The 17,515-nt window shown below is 43.1% G+C and overlaps 2 protein-coding genes and 1 long non-coding RNA gene across 10 annotated transcripts in view; 2 read left to right on the forward strand and 1 right to left on the reverse strand.

Annotated features, from left to right (window-relative positions):
- Nucleotides 1–4,764, forward strand: part of OSBPL3 (oxysterol binding protein like 3) — a 161,664-nt gene extending 156,900 nt beyond the window's left edge. For all 6 annotated transcript variants that reach the window (XM_072964812.1, XM_031674218.2, XM_072964814.1 and 3 more), the window contains one exon: nt 992–4,764. In XM_072964812.1, coding sequence (XP_072820913.1) covers nt 992–1,088 — 97 coding nt within the window. In that variant the 3' untranslated portion in view covers nt 1,089–4,764. The remainder of the gene's footprint in view (nt 1–991) is intronic.
- On the reverse strand, nt 3,857–6,613 carry LOC140697403 (uncharacterized). Of its 3 annotated transcripts, XR_012074402.1 has the most exons (4): nt 6,518–6,613; nt 5,203–5,342; nt 4,750–4,878; nt 3,857–4,132 (listed from the first exon to the last, which is right to left on the reverse strand). It is a non-coding gene; the product is annotated as an uncharacterized lncRNA (long non-coding RNA). The 3 variants fall into 3 exon arrangements; XR_012074403.1 differs by lacking the exon at nt 4,750–4,878; XR_012074404.1 differs by lacking the exon at nt 4,750–4,878 and having other exon boundaries at nt 5,166–5,342.
- Nucleotides 5,974–17,515, forward strand: part of GSDME (gasdermin E) — a 77,258-nt gene continuing 65,716 nt past the window's right edge. Inside the window, exon 1 of the mRNA XM_072964822.1 lies at nt 5,974–6,171. The gene's annotated coding sequence lies outside the window, so the exon portion shown is untranslated. The remainder of the gene's footprint in view (nt 6,172–17,515) is intronic.

Raw genomic sequence — 17,515 nt, forward strand, 5'->3', positions numbered from 1 at the left:
GTTAAATTGTGGTCCATCTCCAGAATGGAATATCACCTAACTGTCTAAAGTCAAAACAAGGACTCCCTTTTTGCCAGAGTCACCGAACTTTTCCTGTAGAGGGAAAATGGTGAATGTGGTTAGCTTTGCAGACCAGGAGGTCTCAGTGGTGATGACTCAACCATGCTGTGCACTGTGAAAGCAACCATAGATGATACTTCAGCGAATGGGCATGGTGTTTCCTAGTAAAACAGTGTTACAAAGACAGGCCAGAGGCTGGATTTGGCCCCTGGGCTGTAGTTTGCTGACCTTATTGTGACAATGCAAAAGGATTTCCAATATAGACGAGATGTCAAAAACTCAGGGTTTCCAAAACCTTCCAGGGCTATCATTGTGTGAAAAATAGGAGAGGGATGGAGTGTGTGGGTGCGTGTGTGTGTGCACACTCACACACACGTGGAATTTCTCTGCAAGAGTGAAGCTGATAAGATCATTGCCTCTGGGGAGAAGAACTGGGAGGCTGGGGGGTAGGAGTTGGAAGAAAACTTCCCGCTGTCCCCTCTTGTACCTTTTGAATTTTGATCTGTGTGATATATTACCCATTCAAAGAATAGTTAAACCAAGGCTGTTCACTCCAGACTGTGGCGACTTCCCGTTCCTTTCCTTTGTACTTTTACTTTATCACTTGATATGAACACCCTGGTTGATTTGTAGCTTTCGCACAGTCATACCCAAGGTGGTGGCTGTTGCCCCAGCCGTGTTTTCTAGATGGCAGACTCTTCCCTCTCCCTTTTCTTGGAAGCATTTTCACAGCCTCTAAGCTCGAGAAGTCAAAGTCATAAATAGCACAATGGTTTCCAGGCTTCCAGCTCCCTCACTGGTCCAGTACTGGACCATCAGGGTCCCGCTGGGCAAGTGCCCATTAAAACCTGGTGGGGGGCAGGGCAGGGAAAGGGGGACAGAATAAGACAGTCTGGTCAAGAGCCTTCAACTCATTTTCTCACTTCCCCAGGAAATCGAGCGATGACTCTTGGGTGAGCAACGGCACCTATTTGGAACTGAGGAAAGATTTTGGTTTTTCCAAACTGGACCATCCTATCTTGTGGTAAAAAAGGAAAGAGTGATATATCTTTGTACTTCTCCCGTATCTGCTTTCTGAAGCCACAAACCTGTGTCTGTATATTTAAAAGGTATTATTTAGAATGATCACTTATGCTTATTAGCTTAGCATTGTAAGTATATATTTTCTTTAGTAGGTTTCTTTACAATTTCAAATGTTATCAAGTTGTTTATATGAATGTAGAACACCTTGATATTTCTTTTTATATATAAACTATTTAATAAAAACGAAAGACTGAATGTTAACGTGTGGGTTAAAAAAGAAGCTTTAACACTAATTTTCCAAAGTTTAGGAAAATTCTAGTTAAATTTATAAAATTTAATGCCTTATAAAATTATACTGGAGGAAAAAAATCCATCTCTCCCAGGTGAGTTAAGAAATAATACCCAGGGTTACTCACCTGTGCGTGAGCCACCCAGGTTTAATTTGGTAGCTCAGGTACCTTTTTGCCTCAGACAGCTTTCGAATCATTCACACGGAACACTTCTGCTGGTGTTGGAGTCCGAAGACTAGTTGAATTTGCATTTTAGTGGTTAGGGGGACGGCCTAAGATGAGTGGGATATATATTTTTATGTAAGACGGATATGGTACCTTCTTGAAGAGGAAGCACTTGAGCTCATCCCTCCCTATAGTTTCATTGCTTTATGTGCAAAACTGTACCCTGTTACTCAGAGAAATTATCGATAACCTGAGAAACCCTCGTTAACTAAATGTCATAATGAAATCCCAGACGGACAGCAGGAAATTTCTCCTTAGTAAGAGTTGAATCCTTGACAAGTTAAGAAACTTTTCTGCTTCCATGTCCCTCACCTACCACCTCCCCTGCTGTTTGACCACATCTCTGTTGAGTGTGGAATGTCCTGGTTTAGTGTAAAAACTACAGTGCATCCCACACAACAGCTTGACTTTCCAAAAGTTTAGCAAAGATTGCTTTAAACAACTCAACATATTATTCTAAATACTGTTTTGGTATTTTCTACCTCTTAATAAGCACCATATTTTAGATCTTATATAAAAAGTTTGACCATCTGCCTTATAGACAAATGTAGAGAATTGATGTCCTTCCTTTGTGTTGTGTTCTGATAAAGCTTTAAGTGTCTTCTTATCCCTTTCCTACACTTTCTTCTTACTCTTATCACTCGTTTGTGAGTTTTGCAGCCGTCTTGAATAATACACATTATAACTACCAAAAGGAAAAACTTTTCCTTTTTAAATAGATTATTTCCAATTATAATAATAGAATTTGTGCAGTAGTTGTGCTGTCAAAGCAATTCCAACTTCTGCCCAGATTACATTAAAACCAAAGCCTAATTTTTAAGCCTTTTACTCTAAAGTCCGTAACAATTCTATAGAGTATCAAGTAAAATGGTATGTTAAAAAGATTTCTCCAGAAAACATGTTTAGATAATTAAATAATTTCCGGACATGCAGAATGCGATGAAGGAAAAGTAGAATAAATAACAGAAAAAAGAATGCACGATTATTCAGTGTCACACCAAATAACTAGTTGGGCAGTACTGCATTTCAAAAATGGAGTGATTTAAAGTGGATCAGTAGCCTTTGGGAATCTGCAAGTGACTAGCATTTTAAAACCACCACACGACTCATTAAATATTGCATTCAGCCATTCCATTTTATCAAGACATCAAGATGAACACAATGTGAATATCATTTCCAATTCTAAGCAGTTAACTGATACAATCAAATTCTTTGGTATTTGCTTTGTTCTTTTCTTTTCAAGCATGTATCCAAATTCTGCTCACAGACAGGAAGAAGCAGGCTGTAGATTTTAAGGGTACTCCAGGGGAAAACAAATCTAGTTTTCACAGTGTGAAGATAAATGTAGAACTTTAGTAATGCTGAGTGTTTAACAGGCCAGCTCCAGAGGCTGGCTCCCAACCACCACTGCCACCACCACCACCGCCACCACAACACTTGCAGCCTGAATGGATGTAGCTTTGTCATGCGGTATTTGGAAATTCTTTAATTGTTCCAGTGCTATTATTGCAATTGATCTTATGTTTCAATTTGTAATCACAAGGATAAATGGACCAAATCTCACCTTTGTAGTCATCTTATTTGAGATGGGAGTGGGGATGAATTTGAATAAGATACAGAACTGTATGCAAATTAAAAAGTCTATTTTCAGTACCAGCCTCTATAAAAGGCTTTTCTGAAATTTAAACAGCTTGGTGATGCATCTTATTATAATCCTAAAACTCCCTTGAGGGAGAAATGGCTTCTTTTTTCCTTCCATGCTTATTCTCAAAAGCACCTTGCCACCTAACTTGTATCTCAAGGACATCTTCTATTTTTACGATAAAGAAAACAGAAACATGGCATTGTTTGGGAAGAACTGAGGAAGTATTGAATTTTCTGGATTTTGAATCTCCCAATTAAAGAATGCCAATCATTGTGTCACTTGAGGTACATGTTGTCACCTCCATGTTTCTTCTTGATCTTCCCATCTCAGATTCACGGTGAACTGAGCAGATCTGGGAAATGGGCAGTCAACCACATTACACTGCAGGTGTCCCTGCTGCCCCTGCTGATATCCCATGCTGCAGGAGCCCCTTCAGGAAGGAGCCGCAGTCACCAGTGTAGCCAGGCGGCAGATCCCTCCCTCCCGGAGCCCCACAGCGTAGGCTGGCTATTTCCTGGAGTCAAGTGTAATCATCAGAGTCTTAGTGCGGCTTCCCCAGGCAGTTCACCTCCCAGGAGCCAGGCTGGTCCTGGTCCTAATGAAATATACGGGGTTCACGTTAGGACAGCAGTCTTTTATCTATTAAGTCCCCACAGAATGCCCCCAAAAGCCCCCACAGTCTTCCTGTCCTTCCTGTGGGACTCTCTGGGGAGAGAAAAATATACAAACCAACTTTATTTTAATGTTCACTTCATTTGGGCTGCTGCTTTTCTCATATTCTGATTTTAATTGCTTCCAGTTAATCATTTGCTTGGGTTCCAAGCACTCTCCTTCATCTGCATTTTCCAGATTTATGATGAGGAGTCTTGTTCTACTAACAGTGTCAACCCTAAAAGAAAAATAATAAAGTATAAAGTTTTTATTTGGTTGTTGAACCTTGTTGTAGGTCTACTACATACTCTAAGTTATAGTATGCCTTCCAGCTATGGAAGAATTTCCTCAGGCCTTTTAATTACCAGTAGGAGCAGTAAGAAGTTGGCCTTATGATCTTAGGAATAATAGTTTCAGTGTATTGACATAATCGACCTGAATGTCTTTAATTGTAATATTAACATCGGCATAAATCTATTTTTGCTACCAGATGATAGCTATTTTCATGTGTTGAATTTTCCCTGCATTGTATTAATTTGTTGCTTAGTGTTTGTCTTTATTTTTCTGTGTTGGAGATCATAGCTGTTTAAAATGCAAACCATTTTCAGAGACTGGTTTTGAAGACTGCAATGATCAGAAGTTGTTAATTTATTTTATTCAAGATGATTTTATCTTTCTCTTTTACCCTCAGAGGATACTATTTTTTTTAATGGATATTTGTAAATCTTTCATCTAACCATTTATATGATTGTTTTCTGTTTGAATCCCAGCCTTCCACCTCATCCCCCACTCCTCCCCTGAAAAACTCTAATTTGTTTGTCCCCCTCGTGTAGCTAGTTGATTGGGAATAAATACCATGGAAAAAGGCCACCGCTGTCTTTGTTTTTCCAGGTTAATGGGTTTAGGCAGCTGCTGAAGGGGCAGAGCAAGACTCTGGTTGAGGCTCTTATGAGGAGGAAATGCACTGGATCAAAGTGATGGGGACTGGAAATAAAAATAGCCTGGGCATGAAGAAATCTGGAAGCTGTTAAGTTGCCATATTTTGGTCTGAACATTTCCAAGGTGTACTACAAATGTAGGCCCGCCAGCCATTAGGACAGGGGACCTATCAGCTGAAGCCCCAGACAGGCCCCAAGAAGCCCTCTCTGTTCAACCCAGCGTGCTATGGAAATAGCATTATTTTCTGTGTGGCCTAACATGAAAAGGGAGAATGCTGACTACTCCCTCTAATTGAATGGCCCTTACGATGACTTTCTCATTTCCTCCCATACCCAAATCATGTCCTTTGAGATGCCCTGAACACTTAACCTTCTCTAAACTTCAGTCGATGCAGTTCGTAGATTTATGTTACATAACACACATAATCACAGAGTAACACACATAAAAGTCACATCTTTGCCTCCTTGACGGCACTGGAGACAACCCAAAGCAATCCCAGAACGTCCATCCTGGTTTAAAAGAAAAGAAGAACAAGCAATAAAAGACATTTTGAGGACAGTTAGTGAAATTTGCATATAAACATCACGAAAGTACTGCTAATTTCCATATATGTATTATGATATTGCCTGTTGATCCGAATCAAATCTGCCATCAGAGGAGGATCATTTTCCATTATTCAAAATATCTTATAAACACTAAAGGTAACCAAAAAAGGCAACCTCAGAATATTTTAACATGTTGGCTATAGACATTAAAGCGTCCCAAGGTGTCAACTTTGAGGAGGCAATGAAATTTGAAGGTACAAGTTCCTGACCATTTGTTTTCAAACTTAGTCGTATTACTTTCTAGCCAAACCGATGGAACACCTGAGTTAAATTTAATTCCATCAGAGACCAGCAAATCAGGACATCACTGTCCTAGTTGATGGCAGTCAAGAGTTTCTTATTACGGACTAACTAGTTGGGGCCCCTGAGGGAAGCGGGATCCAACTCCACAGCTGAACAGACTTGAACGAAGGGGCTGCTCGCAGGAGGCTTAGCCTCCGCCGGAAGTGGTAACCGCCCCCCGGAAGGCGCTGGAGCGCCAAGGACGGGCGCCCCCCAGGAGCTGGCGCGGAGGGGCCTTCGGCCTCGGCCGAAAAACCCAGAGCAGAGTAAGGAAGAACTCTCCCAACCTCGGTCTCCTCTGGCCCCCATTCTCCCTGGTGGCTGAGCCCTAGTGAGCACGGGCGCCCCGAAGAGCCTGGGGCAGAGGAGGGCCGGGGCCAAGAGAAAAACAGGCACCTGGACCTCATATTCCCCGGAATCCTTCACGTCGGAGCTTTCAGGGGAATTTTCGGTAAGTAAATAGGCTTAAGAGCCCATTTTGAGGGGAGAGGATAGAATTAATTTTGGCTCTGAGTTCTTTGCCAAGGATGAATTATAATTAACTGTGCTTTTTATAAACTCCCTGGTTCTCCATGATATTGTTGCTGTAACATTTTTAATGGGCTAAAGGCAGTCTCTCTTTATTAAATGCCATAGTTTAAACAGCAGACTGGAAAAGACATATCAACTTAAGCAGTGATTCTCAGACTTGGCTAATACCCTGGTGCTTTTACACACGCACACGCACACGCACGAGTTCCCCTGCGTGGTTCAGACCCCGACAGCCCCGCCCTGTCTGTTGACCAGCATTTGCTCACCACAGAGCGGGAACACCATCTTCTAATCTCATGATTGTTCTAGGACTTAACAAAATGGCCTGTTGGGAAGAACTGTGTATTTCTTTTCATGACATTTGAGGCATTGCTTCTGTGCTGTCTTTGCGACGTAAAGGTAGGGGCCTTGTCCCCTCCCTCCCCTGTGACGCCTCGTGGGTACTTTAGAAAGGGCTTGCAGAAAGGGAACGGCGGGGGGCTGCGGTGATGGAGATGTTCTTTGAAAACTACTTCTTAGCCAGGAACGGTCCCAGACGCTGGCAGTACCTGGCTCTCCTTGAGAAGCTTCTGGTCCGCTGGGTCAGTCAGAGACCACGGAGTGGGAGGGTCTTGGGTGTGGTAAGAGGACACCCACGGGATGAGGGCGGAGGTGACGGGGCTCAAGCCACGCCGCGGACGGGGACGAGGAGAGGCCGGACCTGGGGGCCGGGGTGGAGGAGCCGCGGGTGACTCACGGTTCCTCTCCATGCGGCTGAAACCCCAGCACCGCTTCCCAACCATCGTTACAAGGAAATTTTTGATGTGTTTCAAGATCTGGTGTTTCCTCAGCGGGAGCCAGGAGGCAAAGGGTGGAGAGAAGAGGCAGGAGGAGCTCAAAGGGAGCGAAGGAGTCTAAGGAAATCACCCTGGGGACCCCACTCTTTTTCCCTCCGCTGCGGGATCACAGAAGCCACCACCTCCCACGGCACACCCCACCCCTACCCCTGGCCCCGTACATCCAAACACAGATTAGCGAGGAAAAGGGAAGCCAAGCCTGGGAAATCTGAGAGGTTCACCATTTCTCCAGAAGTGACTAAGAATGACGAGAGCCAACCATCTAAATGATCAGATCAGTCTAAATGTGTGTGTGTGTGTGGGGGGGGGTTGTTTAACTTTTTATTGTAGTATGCATAAAGTTTTACCGTTTTTTCCAGTTTTATTGAGTGGTGTGTGACCTACAGCACTGTGTAGGTTGAAGGTATACAGACAGCATAATGACTTGAGTTACCTGTAGGGTGAAATGATCACCACTGCAAGTTTAGTCAACATCCGTCATCTCATAGAGATACAAAAGAGAAAAAAGTTTCTTTATGATAAGAACTCTTAGGATCTGCTCTCTCAGCTACTTTCAAATATACCATACAGCAGTGTTAGCTCGAGTCACCATGCTGTATATTACATCCCCAGTACTTACTGAGCTCATAAGTGGAAGTCTGTACATTTCTAGGTGTGCAGGTCAGTGGTATTAAGAGCATTCCCAGTATTGTGCGACCATCACCACTATCCATATCCAGAATTTTTTCACCATCCCATGCTGAGGATCTGCACCCATTTAGACTAGACAAAATGGAACCTTGAGTTAAATGTTTATTGCTAACCAACTGGTGAAGGGCTCATTGAGGAAGACCAACTCAGTTACTGCCAAGATGAAAGAATTACCTTTTTCTCACTTCTGAGTTATAGGGTGAGTTGCAGTTTCGCAACCCCACTATGGAAGCCTCATCACAGCCCCATTTAGGGAATCTTCACATTCAACATGTTCACTGAGGACCAGAAGTTAAGCAATTTGACCAAACTCTCTCAACTGGTTAATAGCAGTACAGGGATGTGAGCTCATGTTTGACTTGTTTTAAAACCCAGTTCCTGCTACAGAATGAGATGCAAACAGTGTGATCCCAACACCCTTTTCCCTCTCAATTATTTGTTCTCTAATTTTAATTGTAGAGGTTTCCTTAGGTCTATGAAGCTGACACAGGCAGCTCATTGGATAGAAAGAGAACCCTGGGATGGGACTTGGAAACCTAATTCTAGTTTATGGTGAGAACCTTAGTATGTCACTTATCCTCCACAAATCTCACTTGGCCCCAACATCAAATGGACAGATTGTTATTTAAGTTCTCTCTATGCTGCCACGTTGCAATCTGAGGAATAGGTGGAAATATTCTTTGGTCAATCAACAAATAAATATTCATGAGCACCAAACAGGTGCCAGACATAATCCCTGCCCTCACAGAGCTTACCTACAGATTGCAGAATCTGCCCTAAATGATTCTTTTCTCTTTTATTCTGAAAATGGGAATCATTTGGCCACATGGAGAAATTACATTGCTTACTTAGAAAATGCTATCAGTTTCTGAGTCATCATGCTTTTGTGGAATCAAAATGATCCAAGAGTGAACACTAGGTGTCAGTGCCTCTCGATAATGTCCTTTGCCTACACATTCATCCAGCTAACCATATAGGGATTGCAGGAGATATTTTCAAAATAAAGTTTCTGTTCTTGTAGAGCTTATAGTCTAGTAGGGCAGAGGATGGGGCTGTGAGGGGGTGACAGTGAGCTCATAAACAGACGTGTGGTGTGACATGTGAAAGTGCCATGGAGAAAAGTGGGGAGAGGAGACTTGAGGATGTTGCTATTTTATGTTGATAAATAAAGGAGGGTTTCACTGATCAGGGACTTGAAGCAAATGGGAAGGAAGAGTGTTTGGGACTGACAGAATAGCAAATACAGGTCCAAAGCAGGGATATGTCTTGTGCGGTTGAGCTGGGAAGCAGGTGCAGGTGGAGCAGAGTGAGGGAGGGAGAAGATGGCAAATCAAAATGAGGGCCGAGAGATACTTGGGCTCTGAGGACTCTGGTTTTCACTCTGAGCGGGATTGAAAGTCAATAAAGGGTTTTGAGCAGAGAAATGACATGATTCGATTTCTGATTTTAAAGGGTCATCTAGCTGCCTGATGGAGATTGTAGGAGCCACAGGTAAAGACAAAGAGCCTGGTCTGGAGGTTATCGGACTCATACAGAGAGCGTGGGGGGAGTTTGAACAAGGGTGGAAGTGGTGGAGGTAGAGGGAGGCAGAAAGAAACTGGAAATACTCTGAAGGCATAATCAACAAGATTGGCCAAAGAATTGGATTTGGGATGTGGGAGGAGAGTGATTGAGGATGACTCCGAGGTCTGTGGCCTGAGCCGCTAGAAGGATGAAGTTGCCATGAACTGAGGTCAGGAAGATGATGGACAGAGCAGGTTTGGGTGCTCTGCTGAAGGATTAGGTGGTGATTGCTTTCAAGAGTCCTTTTAAGTAGGCAGCTGGATACGAGTGCAGTAAAGTGTAATGCAGCAGGCTTGAGTTGTTCAAACCCTGCACACGTGAGCAAAGACTAGACCTTGCCCGTCTCCTGGGAGATACCCTCTTAGCCCTTGGAATATCCCTCCTGATAAGAGTCTTTGTATACTTGAGACCTTGGCCCATACCAAATAGTTTATGGTAAAAATGTGGTCTTTGCGGGGACTTTGGACCATACTGTATCAGTTTGAGCTCTGGAAGGGCTAGAGCCGAAGAAACCATGGTCAGACACGGTGCTCCCTGCGTATTGACCAATCCTGGGCACCAGAGCTTCCCTGGTTAACAACACTCTCAATGTGTGGTCACACATTGTTGCTGGAATTTCCCATGTGAGACATGCAGAAGAGATTTACTCCTCACCTCCCTCATCCCCTAATTCATGGGGCCTGAGTCTGCCCAGCCAACTTGAGGAGTTTCTCTTCTTTACCCCAAAGCCCTGCCTTTGGCCACGCCCTTGTCTGCTCCTGCCTGGCCAAATGGAGCCGCTGTCCCCAATCCCCCTCATCCTCTAAGCTTCAACCAGAGGGATTTTTTCTAAGCTCTGGTCACAACATTAATCTCTTTACACTACTGCTCTGCTCAGAACACCCCAGCGTGGCATGCGTGTAACACAGTGGTCACAGGCCCAGCCGTTGGAGTCAGAGATTGGGTTTAAACCCCAACTCTTATGTTTCCTCAGTTCTACACTGGAGTTAACCCCCAGTGGGTATTGTAAGGATCACTGGTTGCTGCTATTTACTGAACTCACCCCATGTTAATCACTGCCCCCCGGCTCCCTCAAGGTCCCCACCTCACCGAGGAGGAAATGGAGACCTAAGCTGGATAACTTGCTCACAGTCACAGTCTCGGACTCAGTAAAGTCAGGATTCATTTGCTCTTGGCCTCTAAAGCAGCCCTTCTCAGAAAGTGGTCCGGGTGCCTCTGGGGCCCCTCAACACCCATTCAAGGGGTGTGCAAGGTCTGATATATTCTCATAATAATATTAAGACATTATTTGCCCTTTTCACTTTCTTTGGTGACTATACAGTGGGACTTCTCCAAAAGCTATGTGACATGGGAGCACGCAACAGGTTAATGCAGAAGCAGACATGAGAATCCAACTGTTGTCTTTTAAGCCATACAATCATGATATTTGCAAAAAATATAAAGCAATGCTATTTTTCCCTCTAATTTTGTTTGTTTTGGAGACTCTGGTTACATTTCTCTAAAAGTACATTTTTATGTTAACATAATGGTTTGTGATCAGTACTTTTAATGAATTAATATTTCTCAATTCCTCCATTTAAATTTCTAATATAGTAAATATCTAGTTATAACCACATAAATAAAAACTATATTTTATGGAGTTCGCTATAACTTTTAAGAGCATAAAGGCTTTTTTCAGTGCATATAGTTTTTAGGAGCATATTTAATCTTGAGACTAAATAATGTGAGAAAAACAGCACTAGGCCCTACATATTATATGTAAATTGCTTATTATGGTGCCTAACGGAGAATGCAGGCTCAATAAATGGTAGTTTTGACTGTTTTACATGGTGCTGTAAATGAATCATAAATTTACTGGCCTGTGACTACTCTGTGCCTTACTTCTCACTTCCCCACATGCCACGCTTCTCCCGTTTTACTAAACTGCTGTGGTCTCAGATCCCATGTCTTTGCACACTCTGTTCCTCTTTCAGAAGTATCTCTCCTGTCCCTGCATCTGCCCAACTCACACCTTCTCCCCCTTAAACCTCAGCTCAAGCACCTACACATTTTAGAAGCCCTTCTTTGAGTTGGGTACCACTCCTCTCCCTGTCCAGTGACCTTCCCATCACACCATACTGACTGGGGCAGAAAGTCATGGGGATTTTGTTGATTTCCTTGGAGAGGAAGATTTTGTTACTGCCTATTCAGTGCACTTGAGAAAGAGGCCTTCTTCCTGGAACATGGCCATTTCCTGTCACTAGAATAATATATGCAAGAAAGATCAGAGGACAGGCTGGTGCTTCCCCAAACGTAGCAGCCTAAACCACTCTGCTACCACGTCACTGAGGTGCATGTTCATACGCAGAGTCCTGCCCCCATCCATGACCTACTGAGTCAGACCTCCTGGGGAGAAGACCTGAGAATATGAGTTTTTAATAATACTTATGTTGATTTGGTGGTTCTTGCATACACAAAAGTCTGAGAACCACTCTACTAGGTTCCAGAAGAGCCACTGTGCCATCCATTCAGGGAACAAAGATGACTAAGAATCATACTACAGTGAGAAAGGAGGTAACCTACAATGACTATTTACCACGTATGGAAACTTATTAAAGGGGGTTGGTCCTGTTGGAAAGGGGGTCAGGGAGGATTTCACAGAAGATGTGACATTGGACTTGGTTTGAATGGGCATTTTTAGTCAGAGAAGGACAACAGGGTATTCCAGGCGAGGAGAAGATCATGTGCAATGGAGAAGCCTGAGAGTGTGTGGCCCAGAGAGCGAAAAGCACAAAACCATCTGCATCCTTTGCTTTGATGTTGTGTTCAACCAAGAAACTTTGGGGATCCTGATTTGGCTATTTAGCTGCTCTGTGCTGGACGGTAAACATGAGCTTTCCAGGCATTGGAGGGACATTTGTGCATCCTCCACTACAACTCAATAAACCTGAATTGTAAATTGACCTTTGGTCAGGATGTATCAATACCCCAGAATGTGTCAGGTGGTAAAATTCAGTTTCTAACCTGTAACACTGAGGCCTGAAATGTGATTTCACAAGGCATGGGGTGCCCCATGAAGCCAGCCAGAGGAGCCAGCTGACCTCTCAGCCCCCTTGTAGTGGACACTGTAGATTGCGTCCCAGCGCCACTTCTTTATACTGACAGAACTTTGATTCTGATCGGATATGGACAGCCTTGTGTATGAAGGGAGGCCAAGCCCCCTCCTGGGCTCCAGCATCTCAGTCAGATTAAACCTATATGGCTTTTCTTCCTCCTGCCTACCTGACGTAGGAGTGGGCGTGGAATGCATTTCTAGCTGATGAGATGGGGGAAGAGATCTGCTGGCAGCCATGGAAATGTTTTCCAGTCTCTCAAAGGGCCAAAAAAGTCCAGCCTAGGACTGTTGTGTGGATTGTTTCCGCAGTCAACCTGAAACCAGGAAGGGGCAAGTCTGAGGACAGAACTGGGGACTGAGGATGGCAGTGAGAAATGGCAGACAGAACCCAGGCTGTAGATGCTGTCACTGGGTCTCTGAATTAGTCACCTAGGAATTCATCTACCTCTGCACATCTTTATATGTGAGATGTCAAGGTGTCCTTATTCATTATGCCATTTTAGTTGTATTTTTTCTGTTTTTTTGTTCTCCCAATTGAATGCACAATAACAGCACCCCAGCCACACAGACACACATAAGCACAACACACTACATATCACTTCCCCAACCTGGGAACTGAAATTAAGGTGTCAAAAGGGACTATAAGAATAGACTTACTGCTGGGCCTCCAGAAACTGGGATATCTTTATGGGACTAGATTATTCAGAATCCCACTTACTTCTATCAATAAGATTATCACAAGGACAGGTTAAACACCCCTGCCCCCCCGGCACCTCTCTGCCACTATATCTGCCATTCTGCAGTTACCTGATTATCTTCTCTCTTATCCTTCTGTTTTGCTCAGTTCCCAGTGCTGATTTCTCTCTGGATATCTTTCACCTTCTGCAACTGACAACTTGAGGTATCTACATTTCAGTTTTTCTAGAAAAGGGTTACATCCCATTGGGTAAGGCTGTCACATCAGGCATGTCATCAGCTGCTGACAGCACTATAAGTTGACTACTTGGGTCCTAGGTCCAGCCTGGTCCACCTGTCAGAGGCCTCACTAGAGAGTCACATGGTACCAGTAAGAAATTTTATGCAGAAAGAACCACATGGAGAGGGAGAGTGGAGTGTGGGGAGCATTGTGAAATATCATCTGTTCAGTGCTATGGCAGCCTGCAAGATGTCCTGCTAATATTAATTCTCCTCTTATTTCAAAATAAAAGAAACTTTGGCTGGGAGCTTGGTGACCCAGAGAATGACATTTTCCGGACCCCTGCTAGGTGTGGCCAGGTGATTCTGTTCTGACTAAAATGTCATATGGGTAGAAGTTTTTGTGCAGCTTCTGGGACATGCCTTCAAAATGAAAAGAACACTCCCCCCATTTGCCTCCCTTCCCTGCTGGCTGTACATGGACACAATGACGGAACACAGGGCAGCTTTCTTTCCCCTCCAGGTGGCAAACCAACAAGGTCGATGGACCCTGGGGCCCAACATGTAGGGTCACCAACTTGCCTTGCTTTGCCCAGGACTGTCTGGGTTTTGCACTGAAAACCTCACAAACTAGGAACCTCCTCAGTCCTGGACAGACTGGACAGTTGGTCACCTCACAGCATTCAGCTGCTACACCAGCTCTGGACCGTCTCCTTGAACTCTTGTTAGAGGGCAAAAAACAAACAAAAACCAAAGCCCCAATCCTTTTCTTTATTTCCATCGCTGTATCCTGTCTCCTAATTAATACAAATACATTTGGTCTAAAGATCCTTGTTGACCACGTTTTTGTTATTGCTCAGCCTGAGGTCTGATGCTGAGGTCTACCGCTCCTCAGCCAGGCTAATAGACCACATGGTTGAGACTGCCCAGGTCTGGGTCCCAACCGCTCACTACGGAGTCTCCTGGGGAGGCTGAGACCTGATTGACTCCTATCTCTAACCTGGCCCCGCTCCTTCCCTTTCTGAATGGGAAGTGACTTGAAACCTATTGACTAGTCCAGGCTAACTCCCCTGCATAAATACACACATGTATACACTTACATGCACACACACATACACACATGCACACACATACTCTTTTTCTCCTCTATCTCCCCCCACCCCGACTTCGCTCCTTTTTTGATACTCAGCCCTTTAGAGAAGCCTTTATGGGGAACAGATGGGAAGCTGGAGTAGAGTCAAAGGCAAAATAGTTTTGTTTTTCTTTTTTAAATCACAAAGTACATGTTCCTTGCAGAAAAATTAGAAAATGGAGTTTGGTTTCATAAACCTTTTTTTAAGGCAAAATAAATGAGAACAATAAATATAGCTCATTAGGATTTAATCCCCTTTGGTCACACCAAGAGACACCGCTGTCATATCAAAGGACATGTGAACTGATCTGCTTGTGCCAGGCAGGGGGAGAGTGTGGGAGAGGGAGGTGGCACTTCTTGGAAGCAGAGGAATTCAGATTCATAGACAAAGTATGACCTGATTTCTCCATGAAGTCACCGGCCAGGATGGTCCTAACAGGAGCCAGTGACTCTCTGTATGTCTGTTTTTTCCAGGAGAGCCTTAGTTTAAAATATCCTATCTTCTGTCTCTAAAAGCCATGTTAAAAACTCCAAGTTTTCAATCATTCAATTCCTCAACTACATTTGCTACACGGCTTCCCACTCCCTGAAGCAACCCTAAAAGGCTGGGCCACGCCATGGTCTGGGTTTTGGTTCAGCTCAAATGTGGCGCAGATTTTGACCTGTCTGTAGGCACACTGGAGGACTGTCTCTAGGTAAAAAATTCCAGGGTCTCCAAATTTTGTTGACTGATTAAAATATTTTTCCATTTATCCTGAAGAGTTCAATCTTTGTAGGGAAGCCAAAGTGTTATCTTCCACAAAAGTTTCTTTGGAATTTATATTCTTTGTGGTAGATATTTCCATTCATTTTTTTAAATTGTAAAAGTAATTCATTACTTTTAGAAAGAGAAAAACTTTCAATAATTGTAAGCTAAAAGGAAAGAATGAAATGGAAATTTCCTGAGTTCGTATCACCCAAGAAAATACTGTTAACATTTTGGCATATATATATATATATATATATATATTTGCCTTTTAGCAGTATTTCTATTAGACACATTTCTGTATCACACATATAATTCAATCTCTGGTCTTTTAAGAAATAAAAGGATACAATTTGCATCAGATTGGCTTGGGAAGTAAATTACCTCTGGGGCAGGAGGTGAGAACAGTAACCTACAAAAGGGTAAAGTAAAGCCATCTCATCAGATTTATTTGTGTAATTGCAGGTTATGTCTGCTGTAGGAGATTTTAATTAAGACACTCCATTAATTTTGTTTTCATTAATGTTTTAATTTTAATTGAATTCTTAAATGACATAAAAGCAAATCCTGGTGAGATGGGTGAAGACCTGGTTTTAAAAACGAAAACTAGTATTTGCTTTAAAATAAATGGTGGTGGTTGTGGGGGAGGGAGTGGAGACAGATGAAACAAGATTGTGCATGAGTTGATAGTTACTGAAGTTGGATGATAGATACAGGGGTTTAATATACAACTCCATCTCTTTGATAGAAGTTTGGCATTTTTTATAACAAAAAGTTAAGCAACAATTAAACCCAGGAACTGGCTCATGGTAATAGGTTAAAATCTGACTGAAACCCTTCCAGCTTCCCATTTCTGAAACTACGCTTTTCTCAGAAGTACCACCATGATGAACACTTGCTTAGTCACAGGAAATCAACCCCCTGGCCAGCACTCGGCACTCTTCCTCACCACCATGCATGTTTAGCAAAGACTCTGAGGGCAGGTTGGGGCAGGTAGGCAGGCAGTGGAGGCAGCACCATCAAGAAGTCCCCAGCAGCCCTTTCTGAGCTTAAAGTATCACAGAATTAGAACTAGAAAGTTGTTTCACAAAGTTGTGTTGATTTTGCATTTGGTGTAAAGCAGTGTGATTTTTTTAGGCAAATTATTTCATCTCTCTGAGCCTCAGTATCCAAATCAGTGAAATGGAGATATTCACCCTGACTTCACAGCACAGAAATAAAATAGCATACATTAAAAAAATACCTAACAGTATGCCTGACATGAAGAAAATGGTCAACATTCAACCTCTTCCCCTTTCCCGAGTTATTAAGAAATCTGAAAGAATGTCTTTGCCTTCCTAGACTTACAGTAGAGTTAGAAAGATATTGTGCCCAAACACTGTTTTGTAACAGGATAAGAAAAAAAAATCACCATAAAACCTGGTATTGGAATTTCACTTAGAAAAGAAACTGTCTTCATTGGGAAAACTAATTTGATAAAACACTGTGGGTGAAATAGTTCCCTCCAAGAGTATGGCTTGCCAGAAGACAAACCACAGAGATGGCAAAATCCCAGGGCTCCCTATTATATAATTTTTAGTTGGCTTGTTTTACTTCCTTGTAAACATTTTCTGTTTCCCCAAGCATTCAGTAACATCTTCCACACACATATGCCTTGTGTGGGTGGTATTTGTGTAAATGAAAGGTGGGGGCTGGATTCCATAGCTGCATCACCTCCAGAAAGAGGTAGGACCAGATAAGCATAGTGAGTTTGTAGACCAGGATATTAAAGCCAGAAGTGAGCATGAAATTTAAGTCTTGGGGTTGGTCCTGGTTCTAGTTTGAGGACTCAAGGTAAAATACAAATTGTGGGGGGAAAAAATTGTCAAGCAGCTGGACCACCAGACAATAACAGGGAGAAGTGGCTTCTTTGCAGCTTTCCTGATGAAGGATGAACAGGGCCTGGAAGTCCCTCATAAGTCAGGCTAGCACAAGAAAAGATGCCTCAAAAAGAGAATTTTCTCCTCCTAAATAAAGCAGGATGACTTTTTTTTTCCATAATCTAGACCCCCCCCCATACTCTCCAAAGGATTTATGGATCTGAGAGACACCCGTCTGTGTAAACACAGGGAGATTAAAAAGTGATTAGGAACCATGAAAAAAAGCAAGGACATGTTTATACTGGGAAGAAGGGAAGATGTGGGAATGGTATTTTAGCCTTCTGGAAGTAGATACCCTGGAAACTTTCTGTAGCTGCCATATGGAGTTATACCAACTCAGATGGAGAGTACTAGCTTCTAGAAAGACTTT

The sequence above is a fragment of the Vicugna pacos genome, chromosome 7 (assembly GCF_048564905.1).
Source record: "Vicugna pacos chromosome 7, VicPac4, whole genome shotgun sequence".
NCBI classification, from domain to species: domain Eukaryota; kingdom Metazoa; phylum Chordata; class Mammalia; order Artiodactyla; family Camelidae; genus Vicugna; species Vicugna pacos.